This window comes from Lepidochelys kempii, chromosome 3 (assembly GCF_965140265.1).
Source record: "Lepidochelys kempii isolate rLepKem1 chromosome 3, rLepKem1.hap2, whole genome shotgun sequence".
Taxonomy (NCBI): Eukaryota; Metazoa; Chordata; order Testudines; family Cheloniidae; genus Lepidochelys; species Lepidochelys kempii.
This window is the reverse complement of record NC_133258.1, coordinates 80,310,780-80,330,055: the sequence shown is the minus strand read 5'-3', so window position 1 is coordinate 80,330,055 and position 19,276 is coordinate 80,310,780. Positions and strand designations below refer to the sequence as shown.

The window sequence follows — 19,276 nt, the reverse complement described above, 5'->3', positions numbered from 1 at the left end:
CAAGTCTAATACTATTGTAATGCAAAGAGCTAACTAGAATTTCCTTTTTCTGATAGTAGTCAAAAAAAGCAATTCACTGTTGGAGTCTTGGCCTGATTCATTATTAACCACCTTAAATACCCTGACTTTTAATAAAGATAAATAGTTGGATAATAAGAAAGATGTAGTTGGATTCAGAACAGTGGAATACAACACACTTGGCAATCTTGTGTGCTCTGAGAAATTAGAGAGCAGGAAGAATTCTTAATGCTTTCAGATAACGTATGGATGCTTCTCTTTGTTCTAGCATTTCATTTCATTCACTGCTAGCTTAGAAATAGTGTTAGCTTTAAAGCTAGGGTGAAATCCAGGACCCATTGAAGTCAAAAGGGGTTTTGCCATTGACTTGAATAGGGCTAGGTTTTTACCATTGAAGTACTGTAAGCACCTCGCGACAGTAGGTGATGCCAAAACCTTGTTTTCAGCTGCATTGTTAGGAAGACTTTAAACATGATTTGAGTGGGGCCAAACTGGTTCTACACACAGTACAATGGCAGAGAGGTAAATCACTTACAGGGTTCCTGAACTATGTTAAGACTTTACGAACAAAGTCTTCATGACCCATTGAGGAAATGTTGAGAAAAGTTATGACCCTGTAAGGTGTATTTTTGAGAAATATCATTTTGTTATTTTTACAATATAGAACATGTTCAGTGTTTGAGAGAATCTATTTAATTACCAGACCTTTATGTTGCTTGTATGAATTTTACAGTAATTGTTCCATATCTCTTTTCACACTTACAAAAGGCTAGTTTACCAAAATCAGTTTCTCTAATGGCCAGGAACCTCCGTTTTTGCAAGACCTTTTATCTGTTGAACTCTCATTAAAATCAACAGGAGTTCTGCACGTGGAGGGTTCACTGATTTGGGCTCTAGTTTGAATTTTGAACTGGCAAAAATGTATGGAGTATAAATTTTTCAAGCTGAGATGGCAACTTGAAAGAGTAACATTGTAAGAGAAAGATGCATAATTAAGAACTTTATCTTGTTTGTTAGCTCTCACTAATCAGAGCAGAGGAATTAGTATTTGAAAATTATGTAGAAGATATTCATCAGTCATTCTGTTTTCCTAACAAATGATATCTTGAACAATGGCATAACTCACAGCAGGAAGCCAGATTCATAACATGTTATGGTGGTGTTTTTCTTTTAAAACTGAAAATCTTGGTGGATGGCATTTAGGGAGCTCCAGGCAAATAGTGCTTGCTTACTCATGTTTTGTTTATCTACAGGCATCAGCCCTAGAAATGAATGTTTATCATCAATGCTTATCATCAGGGTGCATTTGATTTTAATCACTAGTCAGGAAGCCTCCATTTAATCATGGATTTCTACATAGAAGTGCATTCTTATTGGTTGTTATAACCTTAATACGTATTCTTCACAACTCAGAGATAGATGTAGGTTTCATTTTTAGAAGGTACACACTATACATTTTTTAAGTGATTTATTTTGAAAACCTTTCAGATTAGTTTTACAGCTATATCAGAAAATGAATGATTGTTTGGTTATTTCATTTACCAAAGGTAATTGAAGCAGATAGTTCACCTGCCAATGACTTCATAAATATCTCCAATTCAACAGGTTAATCATTAATATTTGGAGGATTTTCTTGCCATGCTGTATTAGGAGAAGATCATCAGACAGACATTTAAATTGTTTGTTTTATTTAACTAAATCAACAACACTATGTATTCTGGATTTTTTTTTTCTTCAACAGCAAACATAATATTTTAACAAAACAAGCACATGAATTTTTGAATTTAGTTAAACATTCAAGTTTTTTAAAATCAGGTTTGATTTTGTTAATTTTTTTTTTTACTAAAATAGTTAAATGAAATATTAAAAAAAAAAAAAACCCCAACAAATTAAATCGACTATGTCAGCCAGGTCAACATGAGAAACGTAAAATATTGGCTTCTGCTGCTAACTCAGGCATCTTCACCTTCATTTTCCTGTTTGTTCATAATCTGGAAAAGAAAAACAAGCTTTCCTGCTTTTTCAGCTCCAAATGATTTCTCAATTTGGAATGGATTGGTCCAAAGGAAGAAAATATTCTTTCTACTCCGGCAGAAGAAGCTACTGCTGTTAAAAGTGAGATTATCACTTCAACAGTCTCTGAATCCAAGTGCTTAGGTGACTTCCACCTAAGTGACTTCACTAGTGACTTTCTTTAAAACGTCATCAGCAAACATCTATTTCTTGAATGGTTCACCCTTAGCTCTGAAGTTTATTATAGTTGTCATTATGAAGGGATGATTGCTGGATGTCCATGTCATAGCCAACTCCTCTTCTTCAGCAGTTAAGGTTTGACCCTGCTACTGAGAATTGACAATATTTGCAAGAAAATGAGCTGCAGATAGTGCTTGTCCCATTCATTTTTTTTTAATGTTTGTCATTTAACTCTGTCATTGCATATTTCTCTTTTTAAGATCTCACTCGGTTCCTTCCAAATTTCAACAGCATCAGCAATAAAACAACTATTTCCCTGCATTTTGTTCAAGGCTACAGAAATAGTCTTCAGGATACTCAGCATATGTTCAACATTTCTCTTAAGCCCAACGTTAAGAATTTTTTCACAATTTTGTTCACAAACTGTCATCCGATTAGGCCAGTTCTTGATATAGTGCTCAAAACAGTCCACTGCTGAGTTCCGTCGCATGGCTTGTGGGAGAGTTAGGTTGGTTCCTCACACTTTTTTCAGAGCAGCTGCTGCAAAGTAGTTGTTATGGAAGTATTTTGCAATTTCAACAACATTAGTCTTTATTTCTGAAACACTGAAATCTTTGATTAGGAGGTGCATCAAATGAGCACCGCAACCATATGTTGTTAGTTTGGGACTCCCTTCTAAATCCATTTCTTCTCATCTTGGATACATTTGCAGCATTGTCTGTGACCAAACTGCGTACTAGACATTTGAAATTTTTCCTGCAGTTTGTGATAGCTTTTAATGCTACTTCTTGTAGGTACTCCGCTGTGTGTGCATTTCCTGATGTATCAGTTGTTTCTGTAAGGAAGATGTTCCCTTCTTTTATTGTCACACAAGCACATACAACAGGATCATTGCGGACATTGGTCCACCCATCAAGACTCAGGTTAACAATTTTACCCTCTAGGCCTTTTGCACACCGCTCAATTTCTCTTTCATACACTTTATCCAGCAATTTGCCTGAGACATCTGCTCTGTTGGGTGGACTGTATCCTGGTCTTAATGACTGAACCATGTTAATGAAGCGTGGGTTCTCAATCATACGGAAAGGAGAGTTTGTTGCATAAACAAACCGGGCAATTTTTTCATCAATTGCCTCTTTTTTGTAATCTTACCTATGGTGGTTTTTGGATGATGGAGATTTTTTTTTTTCTTTTTGCTACAGGTGGTATACTGTGGCTATGTGACATACATGGTGTGACTGAAATGCTATCCTTGGCAGATAGCTCTGAAACTATAGAAAATAATAGTGATCTTGAAGGTGGATAGTCTTCAGAATCCTGTATGTTGAGGATGGATTCTCCTAAACAAAATAAGCCAATGCAGTTATTTAATTATTATTACCATACTGCTCATTTAGCATTACTCATTGCATTCACTGACACTCAGTACTACTTTAAAGGTGAAATTGTAAAAGGAAGAGCTGCCTATTTCAGCTATTTATTTTTTTTATCACAACTGCATCTAAAATGATAGTACCATTGAGTAACAACTACATTTTTTGCTCAAACATGAGAATTCAAGAATAGTTCAGAAGGAAGACAGGCAGTCCTTAAAGTATGAAATAAAAAAGTTTACCAACCTGAAGATCCTGCATGTTCAGACATGTTCCTTTCATCCTCTTCAACGCAGCTTCCTCTTGAGAAGGAACACTTCTCATGATGTTGTTTCATTCAGGCAACCAGGCCTTGTATTTCTTTGTTACACTGTTTGCGTTTTGCACGCATGCCTGTCTTACCCACAGGTAGAGGAGCTTCATTAAAATATTATGGCCTACTGCCATTATAGGTTTTCCCTTCTAGTGAGAGAATAGTATGGTAGACCTCAAATCAATGAGGGCTACCCGCAGAAAGACCTCAAGACTTATGGAATATGTTGCTCAAACAGTTTCACTTTTGTTTCTACTGCCTGTCCCTCCCTTCTCACATTTATCTCCAGACTACTTCTCCTTGTCCAAATCTGTTCTGCCACTAGCAATCTTCTATTCATTGAACTTTTTGTAACTTTGCACTTTTAGAGAGAGGTAAGGGATTGACTCTGTGTATACAAATTTGCAGAGGGACAATAGGGTTGAGGTCTGTTATTTCTCACCTCTCTATGTATATTTATTTATTTTAAAACATTTTTGCTGTTAACAAGCATATTATCTCTGGAGACCAAAATCCACAGTTTGAGAACTGCAAAACTAAGCATCTCTGATAGTATCTTCTAGACTGAGCACTGTGTCCCATTGGGTAGATAGAAAGATGAACCTAAATCTTGAAGCCCCTGGAACCCCAGAAGATTGGGTCCCTAATCCATGAACTACTGGAACTCATTTACAAAACTTTTCTTAAACATTACATGAATATATTGTTTCATACTATAGAATTTATAATTCCTACTCCATAATGAGATATGTTTTGAGCTATAATGTACCTTAATTAAAACTATCTTAGGTTTTTTTCCTCAAAAAACATTTTATCAAAAAATCTGATTTTAAATAAAAAATCCAATTTTTTAAAAATCATTGATTTTTATCCACCCTGTTATCATTTGTCTCAAATAGCGTAATGACAGCTGTATGAAGCAGTTGTATGTTTTTAGTTACTTCTTGTAACTAAATAAAATTAACTATTACACTTAATAAAACATTGCTTACCTTGATCCATAGTACCTAAGACTGAAACTTGTGAAATGCTTCACTTCTGAACATAATCACTGTACTCTAAAATAGGGTGCTGTATTATCTATATCAAAAGAATGAAGTGTGTGTGTGTGTGTGTGTGTGTGTGTGTGTGTGTGTGTATATATATATATATATATATATATATATATATAAAAAAATCTGGTAAAAATATTTTTGTATCTTTTAACTTCCTGCTTTATTTTTGACAGGATGTGTACTTTTCATCATCTGGGCCATTCTGTACCGCTGTGCTTTGGATATAATGATCTGGAATTCGGTGTTCTTGGTTGTCAACTTCCTGCATTTTATATATCTACTGTACAAGAGAAGACCGGTATGTAAAGAGTATCATTACTACAGAGTCTGGTAGGGTACAAGGAATGGACCAAGTCCTATGGCTGTGCTTGGGCAAGCCTCATATTGAATTCTGTTGGAGTTTTGCCTGAGTGGGTTAGTTATCAACCCCAGCAGGTACCAGCTAACATTAGTGTGATTTTATCCTGATAGTTTGTGCATCACTGTCTGATGTAGTACTTCCATTTTAAACCTTTTTGGGGGGGGGGGGGGTCAGGCATCCTTTTATTTATCTAAAGGACAAGGACATACATTTCAAAAGTGACTAGTGACTTTTGGATGCACAACTGGAGCATTTCAAAGGGGCCAGATTTTTCAGAGGATAGGTGCTCAAAACTTCTGAAAATCAGGTCCGCATATCTCAAGGTCGACATCCATAACTAATTATTCCTGGAAAATTAGGCCATGACCTCTTTAGGGATAAAACTTCTCTTGCTTAGTTTAAACCCAGAAGTATCTGGTGTACTGGTGCGGACAAGGTTGAGAGTACATTTTGGCTCTTCATAAACCTGGAAATAAATGTAGGTGTTCATATACAAACAACTTTAATGTTGTTCTTGCAGTCCATTCATACAAAAATACCCTTTGGGCCATGTGTCCTTTCTTGCCCTGTCCTGCAGAGGGAAGGAAATCCACAAAGAAAACCCTGGTCGGACCCTGCAGATGGGGAAAGTGATAAGTGAAATACTATTCCCTTCTCTATCAGATATCTGGGATGCCCAGGAATGAGCATGAGAAAGTGGGCAGGGTGATGGAAGATCCACATTCAGTGACATGATTCCTGCCTTTAACCAGTTTGGGGCATGGGGATATTTGCAGGTCAAATCAGCGAAGCTAAAGCTGCCTAAACTCTGGCTGTGCACCCTCTGACTCCCCTCCATAGAATCAAAGGGAACAGCTAGGGGAGTGAGCCAATAATCTGGAAGGGTCTTCAGAGTAGTGTAAAACTGGAGTCAATCAACAGACTTGAGCACAGTCACTGAGGTTGGAAGCCAGGATCCTTGGGAATCCCCATTCCTTTATCCATCCTGCCACCTGATATCTTCCCATTCTGTGAGTACACAAATTCAATGGATGGGTGGGGATAAGGGTTAGAATGTGCCTATTCCATGGCTCCAGTGGACCACAGGAGTGTTTCCATTAATTTGTTCCCCTTATGTATTCTTTTTGTGTATGACCATTTATTTTTAAATTTTAGCACATAGCTAGTCCTTACTGCAGCCTCTTGCCTCTTTTCAGAAATCTTTAGGCTTAGAAAGAAAAAGGGAAAATTTTATTTTTTGCTCACTTAGATTTTGTACAATATGAAGTCCAATCTTAAGAGAAATTTGCTATGTGAAGGTTACAGGAATATATATACTTGGGGCCAAATTCTGAGGTGTTTAGCAGAACAACTCTATGCATTACTCAGTTAAGTACTGTAGAATATGGCCTTTAGCTTTGTTCAGCCAGTACCTGAAATCAGACCTACTCCTTCCAAAGTGTATCTTAGATCAGTGCTGGAAGAAAAAATTCCAGCTGGAACTGAATTCTTATACCAAATCAAATCCCCTGGCTGCCCTCTCACATACTCTCCTCCTTTCCTGGCAGGGCAAAGTAAAGCTTTATCTAGTTTTTGTCTAAAGCATCATCAGTCACTATTTTAAAACTAGATAGATTGCTCTACTGCTAACTGTCCATTTAGCTACCTACAGTATATTGAGCCTAAATTGCCCATTGCCTTTTAAAATCTCTTCAATTTAAAAGGGATAAGCACATTTGTTTCTTACTTCTCTGTCTGAGATGCTTACACAATTATTTTAGAAAACATTTTTCTTGGTCTTCAGAATACGATATGATGATGAAACTGCACCTTTACCTATAAACTCAGATATTCTGTCTCTGTTATGCCCCACCCATTACTGTATCTAAGCACCTACTGTACACAAATTTTCATATGTATTATGTTATAGGCTCCCAACATGGATGTCATAATCTCCAGAGGGGTCACTAATGTGTCATGACCATCTTACCCTTCTTCTGTTAGATTAGAGAGGGTGTTGGGGGAGGACGGTAGATCCTGGTATTGAAAACACAGAGAACCACTGTATTCTATGATAAAGTAACAAAAGACCTTCTTGCAACAGATGTATGCAAAGGGCCAAGATTAAAACAGCCATAAGAATTTTAACTCTGACTTAAGTGACTAAAATCTGAGACTTAATGCAATACTAACATACTTAATTTTGTGTGCCACAGTAATAATTTGATTGTATAAAAGTGCCAGAGTCCACTAGGGACTTCACTTTTGCTATTGCTCTTGCAGGAAAGGCACTCAAATACTACAGTGATGGGCAGTAGTATAAAACACTGATAGATATTGTTTATGTAGGTCCAAATAGAGAATATTTGAGTTTGAAACTCAATTTATAAACTACTAGTCAATTAAAGTGTTATATAATCGTTTCAACAGGTGGGGTGAGGGGACTTCTTGCCCATCTTATAACGTTGCTAAATTCCTCTTCTGGGTTTAGTTGGCTACTTATGCCCATACTGGGAAAAGTGCAGTTGGCTATTTTTATATGCACTGTCCCTTGAGCGCGTTATGGTTGACAACTGCCTTTCAGTGGTGTCTGAAAAGAAAATGTTTGTTTTTCAATTTTCATCTTCAGATTGCATGTGCCAGTAAAGCAATGCAGCCGGGACTTCTAAGAGCAGGCCATATTTGATTTTAATAGTAGCTAGTCCTTTGGATGGAATTGAGTGTTCGGGAGAGATGCAACACTACGTAAGAACCTCCATTCAGCCCTAGTCTTAGGTTGCATTTTTAAATGGTGACAAGCATTCGTGCCCAGATTTCTTCATACCCCAATGGGACACCTCTCACGCATTGGCAAGAATATCAGTTTTGATTTTGTCATCTTGTCTTTCTACTCTTCTGTCTGTCTATGTCCCTTTGATAGCACCCATCTCCAGCGCGTGACCACTCACACTTGCTCTTTTAGAGGTAAAATACATACAAGCAAATACTGACCATGAAATTGCTCATTTCACCTCTGTTGCTAGGTGTGTGTGTCTGTATGAGAGAGACAATGCTGTATCCACCCTTGGTCTAGGGGGAAAGGCAATTCATCATAAAATCCAAATAGCTAAATAAGTGCACAGTAATGGAAGACGCTGTCTCTGTTTTTTGAGCCAAAGAGAGTTTTACCGTGAGGTGTTAATAAATGAATAAGGACTACTGATCATTAATATTTGTGACTGTTTGACCGTGTGGTTGGTTGGTTTGAAAAGTGTGAATTGGGAGTGTTTTGTTCCAGGTGGGCCTTGAATGGTTGATTGGAGGAAAGGCTTTGGGCCAGGGCAACTGCTTCGAGCCAGCAGCCTTATAAAAAAGCAGCCAGTTGTGAACAAAATGAGCAGTGAACAGAGGATAGGCAAACAGAGGGAGTTCGCCTTGGGGGAGTTCTCACAGAGTTTTTTGCCTTTCAGGCTTCTGTGAGCAGTAAATAAAACATCTGAAGAGGCTCTTGAAAGGAAGACAATGTGGATCGTGAACGATCCGCTGTTGTGACCCGCACAGGATATACCATCTTGGCCTTTCTCCCAGAGGATAGACGTGACTTCGTCTGTATCAAGTGCAAACTAGTCTTCATATTGGAATAGAAGGTTAAAGGACTAGCAACTCAGGGTTGATACTTGGGTAGCATCAGAGAGAATGAAGACGTTCTGGATAGACGACAGCGTCTGGTACTGCAGGCACAGCATGCTGAAGACTCAGAGGGCAGTGCAGAATGGGGAAGAAAATTGGCAGCATGTGACCTCCAGAAGAAGAAAGAGGAGAACTCCTGTACCCCCAATGCAGATAGAGGTAAGAAACCATTTTCAGGCTCTCTGCACAGATACGATGGCAGAGAATGATTTGGAAGAGTTACCTGAGGGAAGGGATCAGAGGGAGACACCATCGACCGGAAGGCATGGGAAGCATTGTCTTAGGGATGGGGGTTCCACATCCACCACTCCCAAGAGGCGGAGATGGGGTGGTGGTTGTCGGGGGCTCTCCCCTAAGGGGGAATGGAGTCGTCCGTCTACCATCTAGACCAGGAAACTCAGCGTGCTGCTTGCCTGGAGCTAGAATTCAGGATGTGACGGTGTGTCTGCTGAGACTGATCAAGCCCTTGGACTGCTATCCCTTCCTACGTCTCCATGTGGACACCAGTGATACTGCCAAGAATGACCTTAAGTTGGTGACTGTGACTACGTGGCTCTGGGAGGAAGGATAAAGGAGTTTGAGGCGCAAGTCATGTTCTCATCCTTCCTCCCTGTTGAAGGAAAAGGGCCGGGTAGGGACCATCGAATTGTGAAGATAAATGCATGGTTGCTCAAGTGGTGTCCAAGAGTGGGCTTTGGATTCTTCAACCATGGGATGTTTCAGGAAGAAGGATTGCTAGGAAGAGAGGAAAGAGCGTCTTCTCAAGCAGGCTTGCTAACCTAATGAGGAGGGCTTTAAATTAGGTTTGCTGTGGGATGGTGACCTAAGCCCTGAGGTAAGTGGGATACCGGGAGGAAACACAAGGAGGAGGGTGCAACAGGGGAGGCCTCCTGATCCCTACTGAGAAAGCAGGGTAATTGACTAGTTATCTTAAGTGCCCGTACATGAATTCAAGAAGCCTGGGAAACAAACAGGAATCACTGGAAGTCCTGGCACAGTCAAGGAACTATGATGTGATTGGAATAACAGAGACTCGATGGGGTAACTCGCATGACTGGAGCACTGTCATGGATAGGTATAAACTGTTCAGGAAGGACCGGCAGGGAAGAAAAGGTGGAGGAGTGGCACTGTATGTAAGAGAGCAGTATGATTGCTCAGAGCTCCAGTATGAAACTGGAGAAAAACCTGTTTGAGTCTTTGGGTTAAGTTTAGAGGCGAGAGCAACAAGGGTGATGTCGTGGTGGGCATCTGCTATAGACCACCAGACCAGGAGGATGAGGTAGATGAGGCTTTCTTCGGACAATTACAGAAGTTTCCAGATCACAGGCCCTGGTTCTCATGGGGGACTTCAATCACCCTGACATCTGCTGGGAGGGCAATACAGCAGTGCACAGAAAATCCAGGAAGTTTTTGGAGAGTGTTGGGGACGACTTCCTGGTGCAAATGCTGGAGGAACCAATTGGGGGCCGTGCTCCTCTTGACCTGCTGCTCACAAACAGGGAAGAATTGGTAGGGGAAGTAGAAGTGGGTGGCAACCTGGGCAGCAGTGACAGTGAGATGGTTGATTCACGATCCTGACAAAAGGAAGAAAGGAGAGCAGCAGACTACAGACCCTGGACTTCAGAAAAGCAGACTTTGACTCCCTCGGGGGACTGATGGGCAGGATCCCCTGGGAGGCTAATATGAGGGGGAAAGGAGTCCAGGAAAGCTGGCTGTATTTTATAGATGCCTTATTGAGGGCACAGGAACAAGCCATCCAGATGTGCAGAAAGAATGGCAAATATGGAAGGGGACCAGGTTGGCTTAACCGAGAGATCTTCAGAGAGCTTAAACACAAAAAGGAATCTTACAAGAAGTGGAAACTTGGACAGATGACTCAGGAGGAGAAAATATTGCTTGAGCATTCAGGGATGTAATCAGGAAGGCCAAAGCACAATTGGAGTTAGAGCTAGCAAGGGATGTGAAGGGTTTCTACAGGTATGTTAGCAACAAGAAGGTCAGGGAAAGTGTGGGACCCTTACTGAATGGGGGAGGCAACCTAGTGACAGGTGATGTGGAAAAAGCTGAAGTACTGAATGCTTCTTTTTTCCCCTTGGTCTTCACAGACAAGGTCAGCTCCCACACTGCTGCAGTGGGCAGCACAATACAGGAAGGAGGTGAGCGGCCCTCAGTGATGAAAGAACAGATTAAGGACTGTTTAGAAAAGTTGGATATGCACGAGTCCATGGGTCCAGATCTAATGCATTCAAGGATGCTGAGAGAATTGGCTGATGTGATTGCAGATCCATTGGCCATTATCCTTGGAAAATTTGTGGCAATCGGGGGAGGTCCCAGACAATTGGAAAAAGGCAAATATAGTGCCCATCTTTAAAAAAGGGAAGAAGGAGAATCCGGGGAACTACAGATCAATCCGCCTCACCTCAGTCCCTGGAAAAATCATGGAGCAGGTTCTTGAGGAATCCATTTTTGAAGCACTTGGAGGAGAGGAAGGTGATCAGGAACAGTCAACATGGATTCACCAAGGGCAAGTTATGCCTGACGAACCCGATTGCCTTCTATGATGAGATAACTGGCTCTGTGGCTATGAGGAAAGTGGTGGGTGTGATATATCTTGACTTTAGCAAAGCTTTTGGTACGGTCTCCCACAGTGTTCTTGCCAGCAAGTTTTAAAAAGTATGGATTGGACTATAAGGTGGAGAGAAGGCTGGCTAGATTGTCAGGTTCAATGGGTAGTGATCAATGGCTCGATGTCTAGTTGGCAGCCGGTATCAAGTGGAGTGCCCCGGGGTCGCTCCTGGGGCCAGTTTTGTTCAACATCTTCAGTAATGGTCTGTATGATGGGATGGATTGCACCCTCAGCAAGTTCGCAGATGACACTAAACTGAGCGGAGAGGTAGATCTGCTGGAGGGTAGGGAAAGGTCCAGAGTGACCTAGACAAATTGGAGGATTGGGCAAAAAGAAATCTGAGGACAAGGACAAGTGCAGAATCCTGCACATAGTGCATGGGATCCTTCCATCCTGCGACAGGCTCGGGACCGACCGGCTAAGCAGCAGTTCTGCAGAAAAGGACCTGGGGATTGCAGTGGACGAGAAGCTGGATATGAGTCAATAGTGTGCCCTTGTAGCCAAGAAGCCTAACGGCATATTGGGCTGCATTAAAAGGAGCATTACCAGCAGATTGAGGGAAGTGATTATTCCCCTCTCTTCGGCACTGGTGAGGCCACATCTGGAGAACTGTGTCCTGTTTGGGGCCCCCCACTACAGAAAGGAATGTGTACAAATTGGAGAGAGTCCAGTGGAGGCAACTAAAATGATTAGGGGGGCTGGGGCATGTGGTTTATGAAGAGAGACTGAGGGAACTGGGCTTATTTAGTCTGCTATCAAATCCCCCCTCACTCTTCTCTTTTGTAGTCTTCAACTACCTGAAGGGGGGGTTCCAAAGAGGATGGATCTAGACTGTTCTCAGTGGTGGCAGATGACAGAACGAGAAGCAATGGTCTCAAGTTGCAGTGAGGGAGGTCTAGGTTGGATATTAGGAAACACCATTTAACTAGGAGGGTGGTGGAGCACTGGAATGGGTTACCTAGGGAGGTAGTGGAATCTCCATCCTAGAGGTTTTTAAGGCCTGGCTTGACAAAGCCCTGGCTGGGATGATTTAGTTGATTGGCCCTGCTTTGAGTAGGGGGTTGGACTCGATGACCTCCTGAGGTCTCTTCCAACCCTAATCTTCTATGATTTGAACTCAGCAGTATAAAAGTAGTTTCATGCATGTAAATATCAGCTTAGAAATTTCCATCATGATTAGAATACTCCCTCCTCATGTGACAGACAAAGCAAAGTGACAATGTGACTGTATCTTCAAACAACTCCACTCTCTCTTCATTTGAAGATCCCAGTCCTGCTACTCCATTGCCTTACACCTTCTGTAGTCCTTTGCCCAGAAGATGGTGGGAGTGAAATGTTACCAAATCAGGTACTGTTTTACGCTCACTATGCATTGATGTGAATGACTGCTTAAAGTGAAGATCATCTGTTCAGAACTCTCCTTCTTGCTTTGAAAACAATAGTCTGAGTACATAACAGTGGCCTTTCACACACTCTTCCCTTTATTGGTAAGAGAGGCTTCTCCTCTGCAATTCTTGTCTTTGGGAAGAGCCCAAGTACAGTGCAGTGGTCTCTCTGGGGGATCCACACGGGCCACGCCACGCTCAGTACAACCCACCCCCACCCTGCTTCCCCTATTCTCAGAGGTGGTACAGAGCTGGTTGGGTTGACTGTGCACCTAGCATAAGGAGTTCCCAGTAGAAAGGGTAATTTCCCCAGAGAGGACTTAAACCTGCCCCTTTGTGCTAACCTAGCAAGTAAAAAGAGGCAATGGCACAATGAGGAATTGGACCCTAAGGGTCCAATTTTTCAGAAGTTCTCTGCACCCATAACTGCAGTTGTAAGCAGTGTGGATGCTCAGCGCCTCTGAAAATCAGGCTCTGAATATCTTGCAACATAAACCCATCCATCATGTGAATTTTAAAAATACTGTAAAATTAAAAGGAAACAAGAAAACATATGCCAGACAATATATGTATCTTCTTCATTATACCTTCTGAGCAATAACTCTTCTTGTAGATGCAACATCGGCTACTTACTCCACTCTTTGTAATTGCTGTGAATGTAACTTTGCTTTTACTATGAACTTGAAAATTGGTGGTTTTAAACATAACCACAGAAGGTAGCAAAGAAGATGTTGAAAAATAATTTTTGAATGAGATTTTCTATCTGCAAGTATTGGCCACCACCCAGAATCATTTTTATTTACTTGGCCTCACACATCACATAATCCAGAAAGAATGGAAAAACAATTAAAATTCAAGCCTTATTGCAGAATGAATAATTGATAGATATTTTCAGTTAAATATTTATTTCATTAAATGTAGTCTTTGGAAAAACAGTGGGTTCTTTTCTGACCAAAATATGACTTCTTTGGCTTTAGCTTATTGAGGCTTTACCTACATGGTTCTTTTAAGAACCTCCCCCTAACTCAGAAGCTAAAAGATTGTAATCAGTGCCTCTGCAGCACTCTGGCTCGAGGCTTTGGCAGTACTCCAGAACTCTTCATCTATCACAGAGCAAAACTGATACCTACCCATATGGCTCATTTGGAAAATGGCTCACGATGACGGCTGCCGAAGCGATCAACTGTGCTTACTTAGGTTAGGGTGAACACTGCTTTGAGAGGGAGGGCTCTCAAAGGAGAATAATACCTCCCACCTGATCACTCGTTTTAAAAGCGGCACTTCAGTTACGCCTGCTTTCCACTTAGATATATTTACATATTAGATCATGAAAGCTCTAAACTTTGTTTTGTTTTCCTTAGTCAGTTTTGCCCTCACAAATGCTTGTGTAATTCCCAACTCTGTCCTCGGGGGCTGCACATACACATCTAAGAATAAAATTTGACCCTGTCTGTGAACTGGTAAGATCACATGCAGGGAGATACACAGCATTAAGTTAGAATTGCTGACACAAAGGAGGGACTGACTGAAGAAGAGATGTCAATTGCAATCAGTCCATCTAACCTCACAGTTGCACGGAACCTATATGCAGATATTAACAACCTTAGGGGATTCTGTGATTGATCTATTTTGATCCCTAGCACACTTCTCCCTACCATGTATGTTTAAATTGAAACTTTGCTTTGCCTGGGCATAGGCCCTTTTTAGTTGTTAAGAACTATGATGTGCAGCACGGCCTGGGGAATTGAAAAGTTCAGTCTCCTACAAACATAGTTACAGTAGCTTGAGTGCTAACAACCTTATTGTTAATCTTGCCTGAGCGTTTCCATTCCAACGCCCCTCTTTCAGGTATTTAAAGGCTATATCATAATGTATATGCATAAGGAGGACAGATTAAAGGTGCACAGGCAATGTTAATCCGGCCTTTCTTAGCTTTTCAGGGCTTGACTTTGCATCCTTAATAATGTTTTTTTTATGTAATTTTTGTGCGTAATTTTCTAGATATTTAAAAAAGCAAACTCAAAAATGGAAGTTCTTTCACATGGCATTATGTTGACACCCACAGGGATCATTAGCAGGTTGGAATCTTTTAGATCCACTGCACAGACCTCTGCCGCTTGAGCTAACGGAATAACTGATAGCAGTACTAGGTTGTTGTTCTCTATGTGGACTAGCTGTAGAGGGGGATGGGACACTTTGCCAGTGGGTTTCAAAGATATTTGCTGGCAGCAAGGACGTGGTAAGACTCGGGGATCATGGGTTCCGTTGCAGACTCTGGAGGAATGTGTGCTGCAGTGGGCACGGACGCTTCTGCTCATTTCCCCCCTAGCTTGACCCCCTTCTGTCCCATCCTCCATGAATCCTCCTGTCCTTGTCTCTGCTCCAGTCCTCTGTATCCCAGTTTCATTCTCCTCATCTAGTCAGTGCCAGTCTCCACTTCTGAGAGGCTTCTGGTCCCAGCCCCAGGATCCGCCTTTTCCCACTCCCAGTCTCCCTCCCCAGTTTGTCTCTGTGTTCCTCCAGTACTCCCCTGCCCATGTTTCCCAGGCCTCCGTAGGAGCCAATGCTCCCAGTCCCAATCTCCCTCCCCAGGCTTCTCATCCATTCTCAGTGTCCTCCCCTCTGCTGGCTCCTTGTCCCAGTTGCTCTGCCCAGCCAGTCACACCCTGTCTTCTTGTCAGATCTTTCTCACCAGCATCTTTATCCCTTCCCATCCCTACGGGTTCTCAGGCTCCACCCTCGAGCTCTGTGTCCCAATCTACTTCCTGGCCCTCACTCTCAATGTCCTATGTCTGGCTTTTGTCCCCTCTGCATTAGAATCAGACTGTTCCTTCCACTGCGTTGCCTGGGTCCCAATAGAGTAGGGGGTGGAGGTCACTGGGAGCACAGGAGAGACCACTTCCCTGTTCTCAGTGTGGGTGTCTGGACACACCCTAGCCAGGAGCAGCCATAGCTAAAAGCCTACCTTTGCCCCTGGACTGGAACATGCTCCATTGCTCTGTGGGGCTGGCACATGTGTTTTCTGGTCAGCACAAGGAGCTGTGACAGGCCTCGAGCATGCTCAGTGAGGATAGAATCTTGCAAGACTTTTCACTGTTAAGCTATAGCAAATTTCAACTGAACTTGTGCAAATGTGCCTTTCAAAAGTGTAACTTGGCCGGATTTGGACGGATTTTCACAGTGATGGCAAAAAGCGCATCCCTGACACAAAGGCCACCTCCCTGCCAAAAGTAAAGTCCCTATTCCAAAGCATAGGGGCCTTTCCAATGAAAATGTCACTAGAATATTTTTAACATTGAAAAATAATTTTATTTTCCTTCGTCTCATTCTTGGAAATGGCTGTCCTGTTTTGGATGAAATTTTCCACAACAATTGAGCTGGAGGCGGACACCTGGCATGGAAAATTTCAGCTAAAGTAGTTTAAGTTTGGCAAAGTGATAAGTGACCTGAAATTGGGGTCTTCTAATGGGAAGTGTTGGGCAACAATAACAGGTGGTGCTACCAGCCCCACCTATAAGTTTGTTAATCATTTTTTCTTTATTTTCCATTCTGAATATGTTTACTTCCCTTTTTATCCTCTGATGTCCACACCCTTTGTCTGTCCTGTTCCACCACCAAGCAGGCCTCTCTGCTCAAGGTTTCCTGTGCTTTGGGGTAGACAAGGACCCAAAGCACTAGCTGCTGTCTCCTTCCCAGTTGCTTTCGTTCAGGAAATACTTTCAGGCTTAGGATTTCAGCCAGCTTCCTTTCCTCTTCCCTGCAGCCGAAGTTTGGGTGCGCTCCCAAGAGTGGGATGTTCATCTGGCAGTGGCTTCTTCCTCACTCATGACATGTGCGTATGGTGGGTTTCTGCATGCTGGCTCTGTTTTTAGGGCTTGCAGGCCTGCTGTCCCTCTGTATACAAGCCATGAATATGAAGAGGTGCTCCCTCATTCTTTCCTGAGGCACAGATGTGTAGCGAAAGACACAGGGGTCCTGATGTTCCAGGTGCCTTTCTGGGCCAAACTCTATTTGCTCTTACAGCAGTATAAATCCAGAATGACTATTTACATCAATTCAAATTCTACGGGTACGGAAAAGATGTTTAAAGTACCAGCATACCATCTTGACACAATTTTAGCTCTGCATAAACAAGTGCTATGGTCACCATCTGAGAGTCAACATTTGCGGAGAGATGCCAGTTCTTTCCTGCCCTATATGTAGACAAAACCTGAGGTATCTCAGCTACAACCGTTTTGGCAAATGGTGAATTTTTATAGCAACCTGTGGAACTGAAAAATAACCTTGCACTTCGGTTTCTTCACTGACCCATTCGCCTTTTATGATGTCTGTTGTTGCATTCCAGATCAAGATAGAGAAGGAGTTCAGTAGTCTGTACAAGAGAATGTTTCAACCACTCCACGTACCTCCAGAACTGTTCCAGAGATTAACTGGACAATTCTGCAACATTCAGACTTTAAAAACAGGTCAAGCATATGCTGCAGAGGACAAAACATCAGTTGATGATCGACTAAGTATCCTGCTAAAGGGAAAGTATGTGCTGCATCAAGTTTGGAGTCTGGTGGCACCTTAAAGATGAACAGATTTATTTGAGCATAAGCTTTCGTGGGTAAAAAACCCCACTTCTTAAAGTTTGGGAAAGTCTTGTGTATTGCATGAGGGTGGAATGAAAAACAAATTCAAAGGAAGGTCATTTTAAAAATAATTGTTCGCAATATACAGTAAAAGCTGTGTTTATCCAGCCCTGTACCAACCAGAAAGCTCTATTAAACTGACATTTCTAAACTTCATAGAAAGTCAAGTTTATACTCCAGTTGGCACGAGGCCAGCAGGCTCCCTACCTGGCTCTGCATGGCTTCTTGGAAGCAGTGAGATGGGGAGGAACAGCCACGAGGGATTCAGAGTGCGGGGAGGGCTGGGCGTTGGGGTACCAGGTCTGTGCGGGGGGAGGGAGGGTTCACCTTGGGTGGCTCTCCACGAGCGTCAACCTGTCCCTGCTGCTCCTAGGTGGAGGTGCGGCTAGGCAGCCCTGCATGCTGCCTCCACCCTCAGGCGCCACCCCTGCAGCTCTCACTGGTCGCAGTTCCTGGCCAATGGGATCTGCAGAGCCAGCTGATTTGGAGATGCACCGATTCATAACTTCCCTTGATCAGACTTCTTCATGAAGCTGCTGTGGAGTTCTAGCTAGAGTTTAAAGCTGATATTCCCTGTAAGCTGTGGTACCACCATCTATCCTCTTTCCTTAGGGGTGCTAGTGACACCCTATGTCACTATGCAGGTGGATCAAACCCAAGGTATTTGGAGGACATCTGATAGATGTAGTATTCTGCCTACTGGGTGCTGCCTTCTGGGTAGACCTGGGCAATTTTTTTTGGCCGAAACTCTTTTTCAGTGAAATATGCAGATTCGACAACACTGAAATGTTTAGTGAATTTGTGTAGGTTTTGCTGAATTGTTGGAGTGGAAATAAACCCTAATCAGTGAATAAATACAAAACCCAAACTGTTTCATTTTGACATTTTTCTCAACAGTGTTTCAATTTTTCACTTCAAAACAACTTCATTTCGAAATTTCTCTTTGGGCAATTGCTTCTAATTCTGATTGGAAAAAAAATAAAAAGCTTTTTAACATGGTTGAAATGGAGACAAAATATTCACCAAAAACGTCCCAAAAATTGTTTCACGTTTGACCCGAAACAGTGCTGTTTTTTTGTTTTGGAATTGCTAGCAAACCAAAAAATCCATTATTCATACAGCTCTGCTTCTAGGTTTTTATTCTAGAAATATAGCCCTGAAAGCAGTACTCCTGGGGATCATATCTGGCAACTTAAATTGGCTGATGCTGTGATGTTATTACAAATAGCACCACCTTCTGAAGGATATACTTATTATTTCAAACCATGTAGCCTGTTTTTAGGCTGTGATACTGCTCCCTTTAGAATCAAACTAAGTTTTATCAAAACTCTCATTATTTGGCTGACAACTAGGTCAGATGCTTGGTGGAAATTCCCTGAAACATGGATTTACAGTGACCTCTCCGAGTTCTGTATTATCATTGTCAATAATCCTATTCAAATTTAGATTGTTGTTATACCTTATGTTTTTTAAATGTTCTAACAAATATTTTTATCATCAGAATGAAGGTCTCCTATCGAGGGCATTTTCTGCATAATATTTACCCCTGTGCCTTTATAGATTCTCCTGAATTTCGATCAACTCAGATGAACCGGGGTGAGAAATTCCAGGTATGTTTCTATTTGGCTGTCACTGGATATGAACTTAATGAGCAGTGAATTTATTGACTT

At 41.8% G+C, this 19,276-nt stretch overlaps 1 protein-coding gene across 9 annotated transcripts in view; it reads left to right on the top strand.

Annotated features, from left to right (window-relative positions):
- POPDC1 (popeye domain cAMP effector 1) overlaps window positions 1-19,276 on the top strand; it is a 60,535-nt gene that overhangs the window by 19,363 nt on the left and 21,896 nt on the right. For 7 of the 9 annotated variants that reach the window (XM_073336894.1, XM_073336895.1, XM_073336892.1 and 4 more), the window contains 3 exons: window positions 5,126-5,250; window positions 17,318-17,505; window positions 19,108-19,216. In XM_073336894.1, coding sequence (XP_073192995.1) covers window positions 5,126-5,250; window positions 17,318-17,505; window positions 19,108-19,216 — 422 coding nt within the window. The other 2 variants (XM_073336898.1, XM_073336897.1) reach the window with 2 other exon arrangements.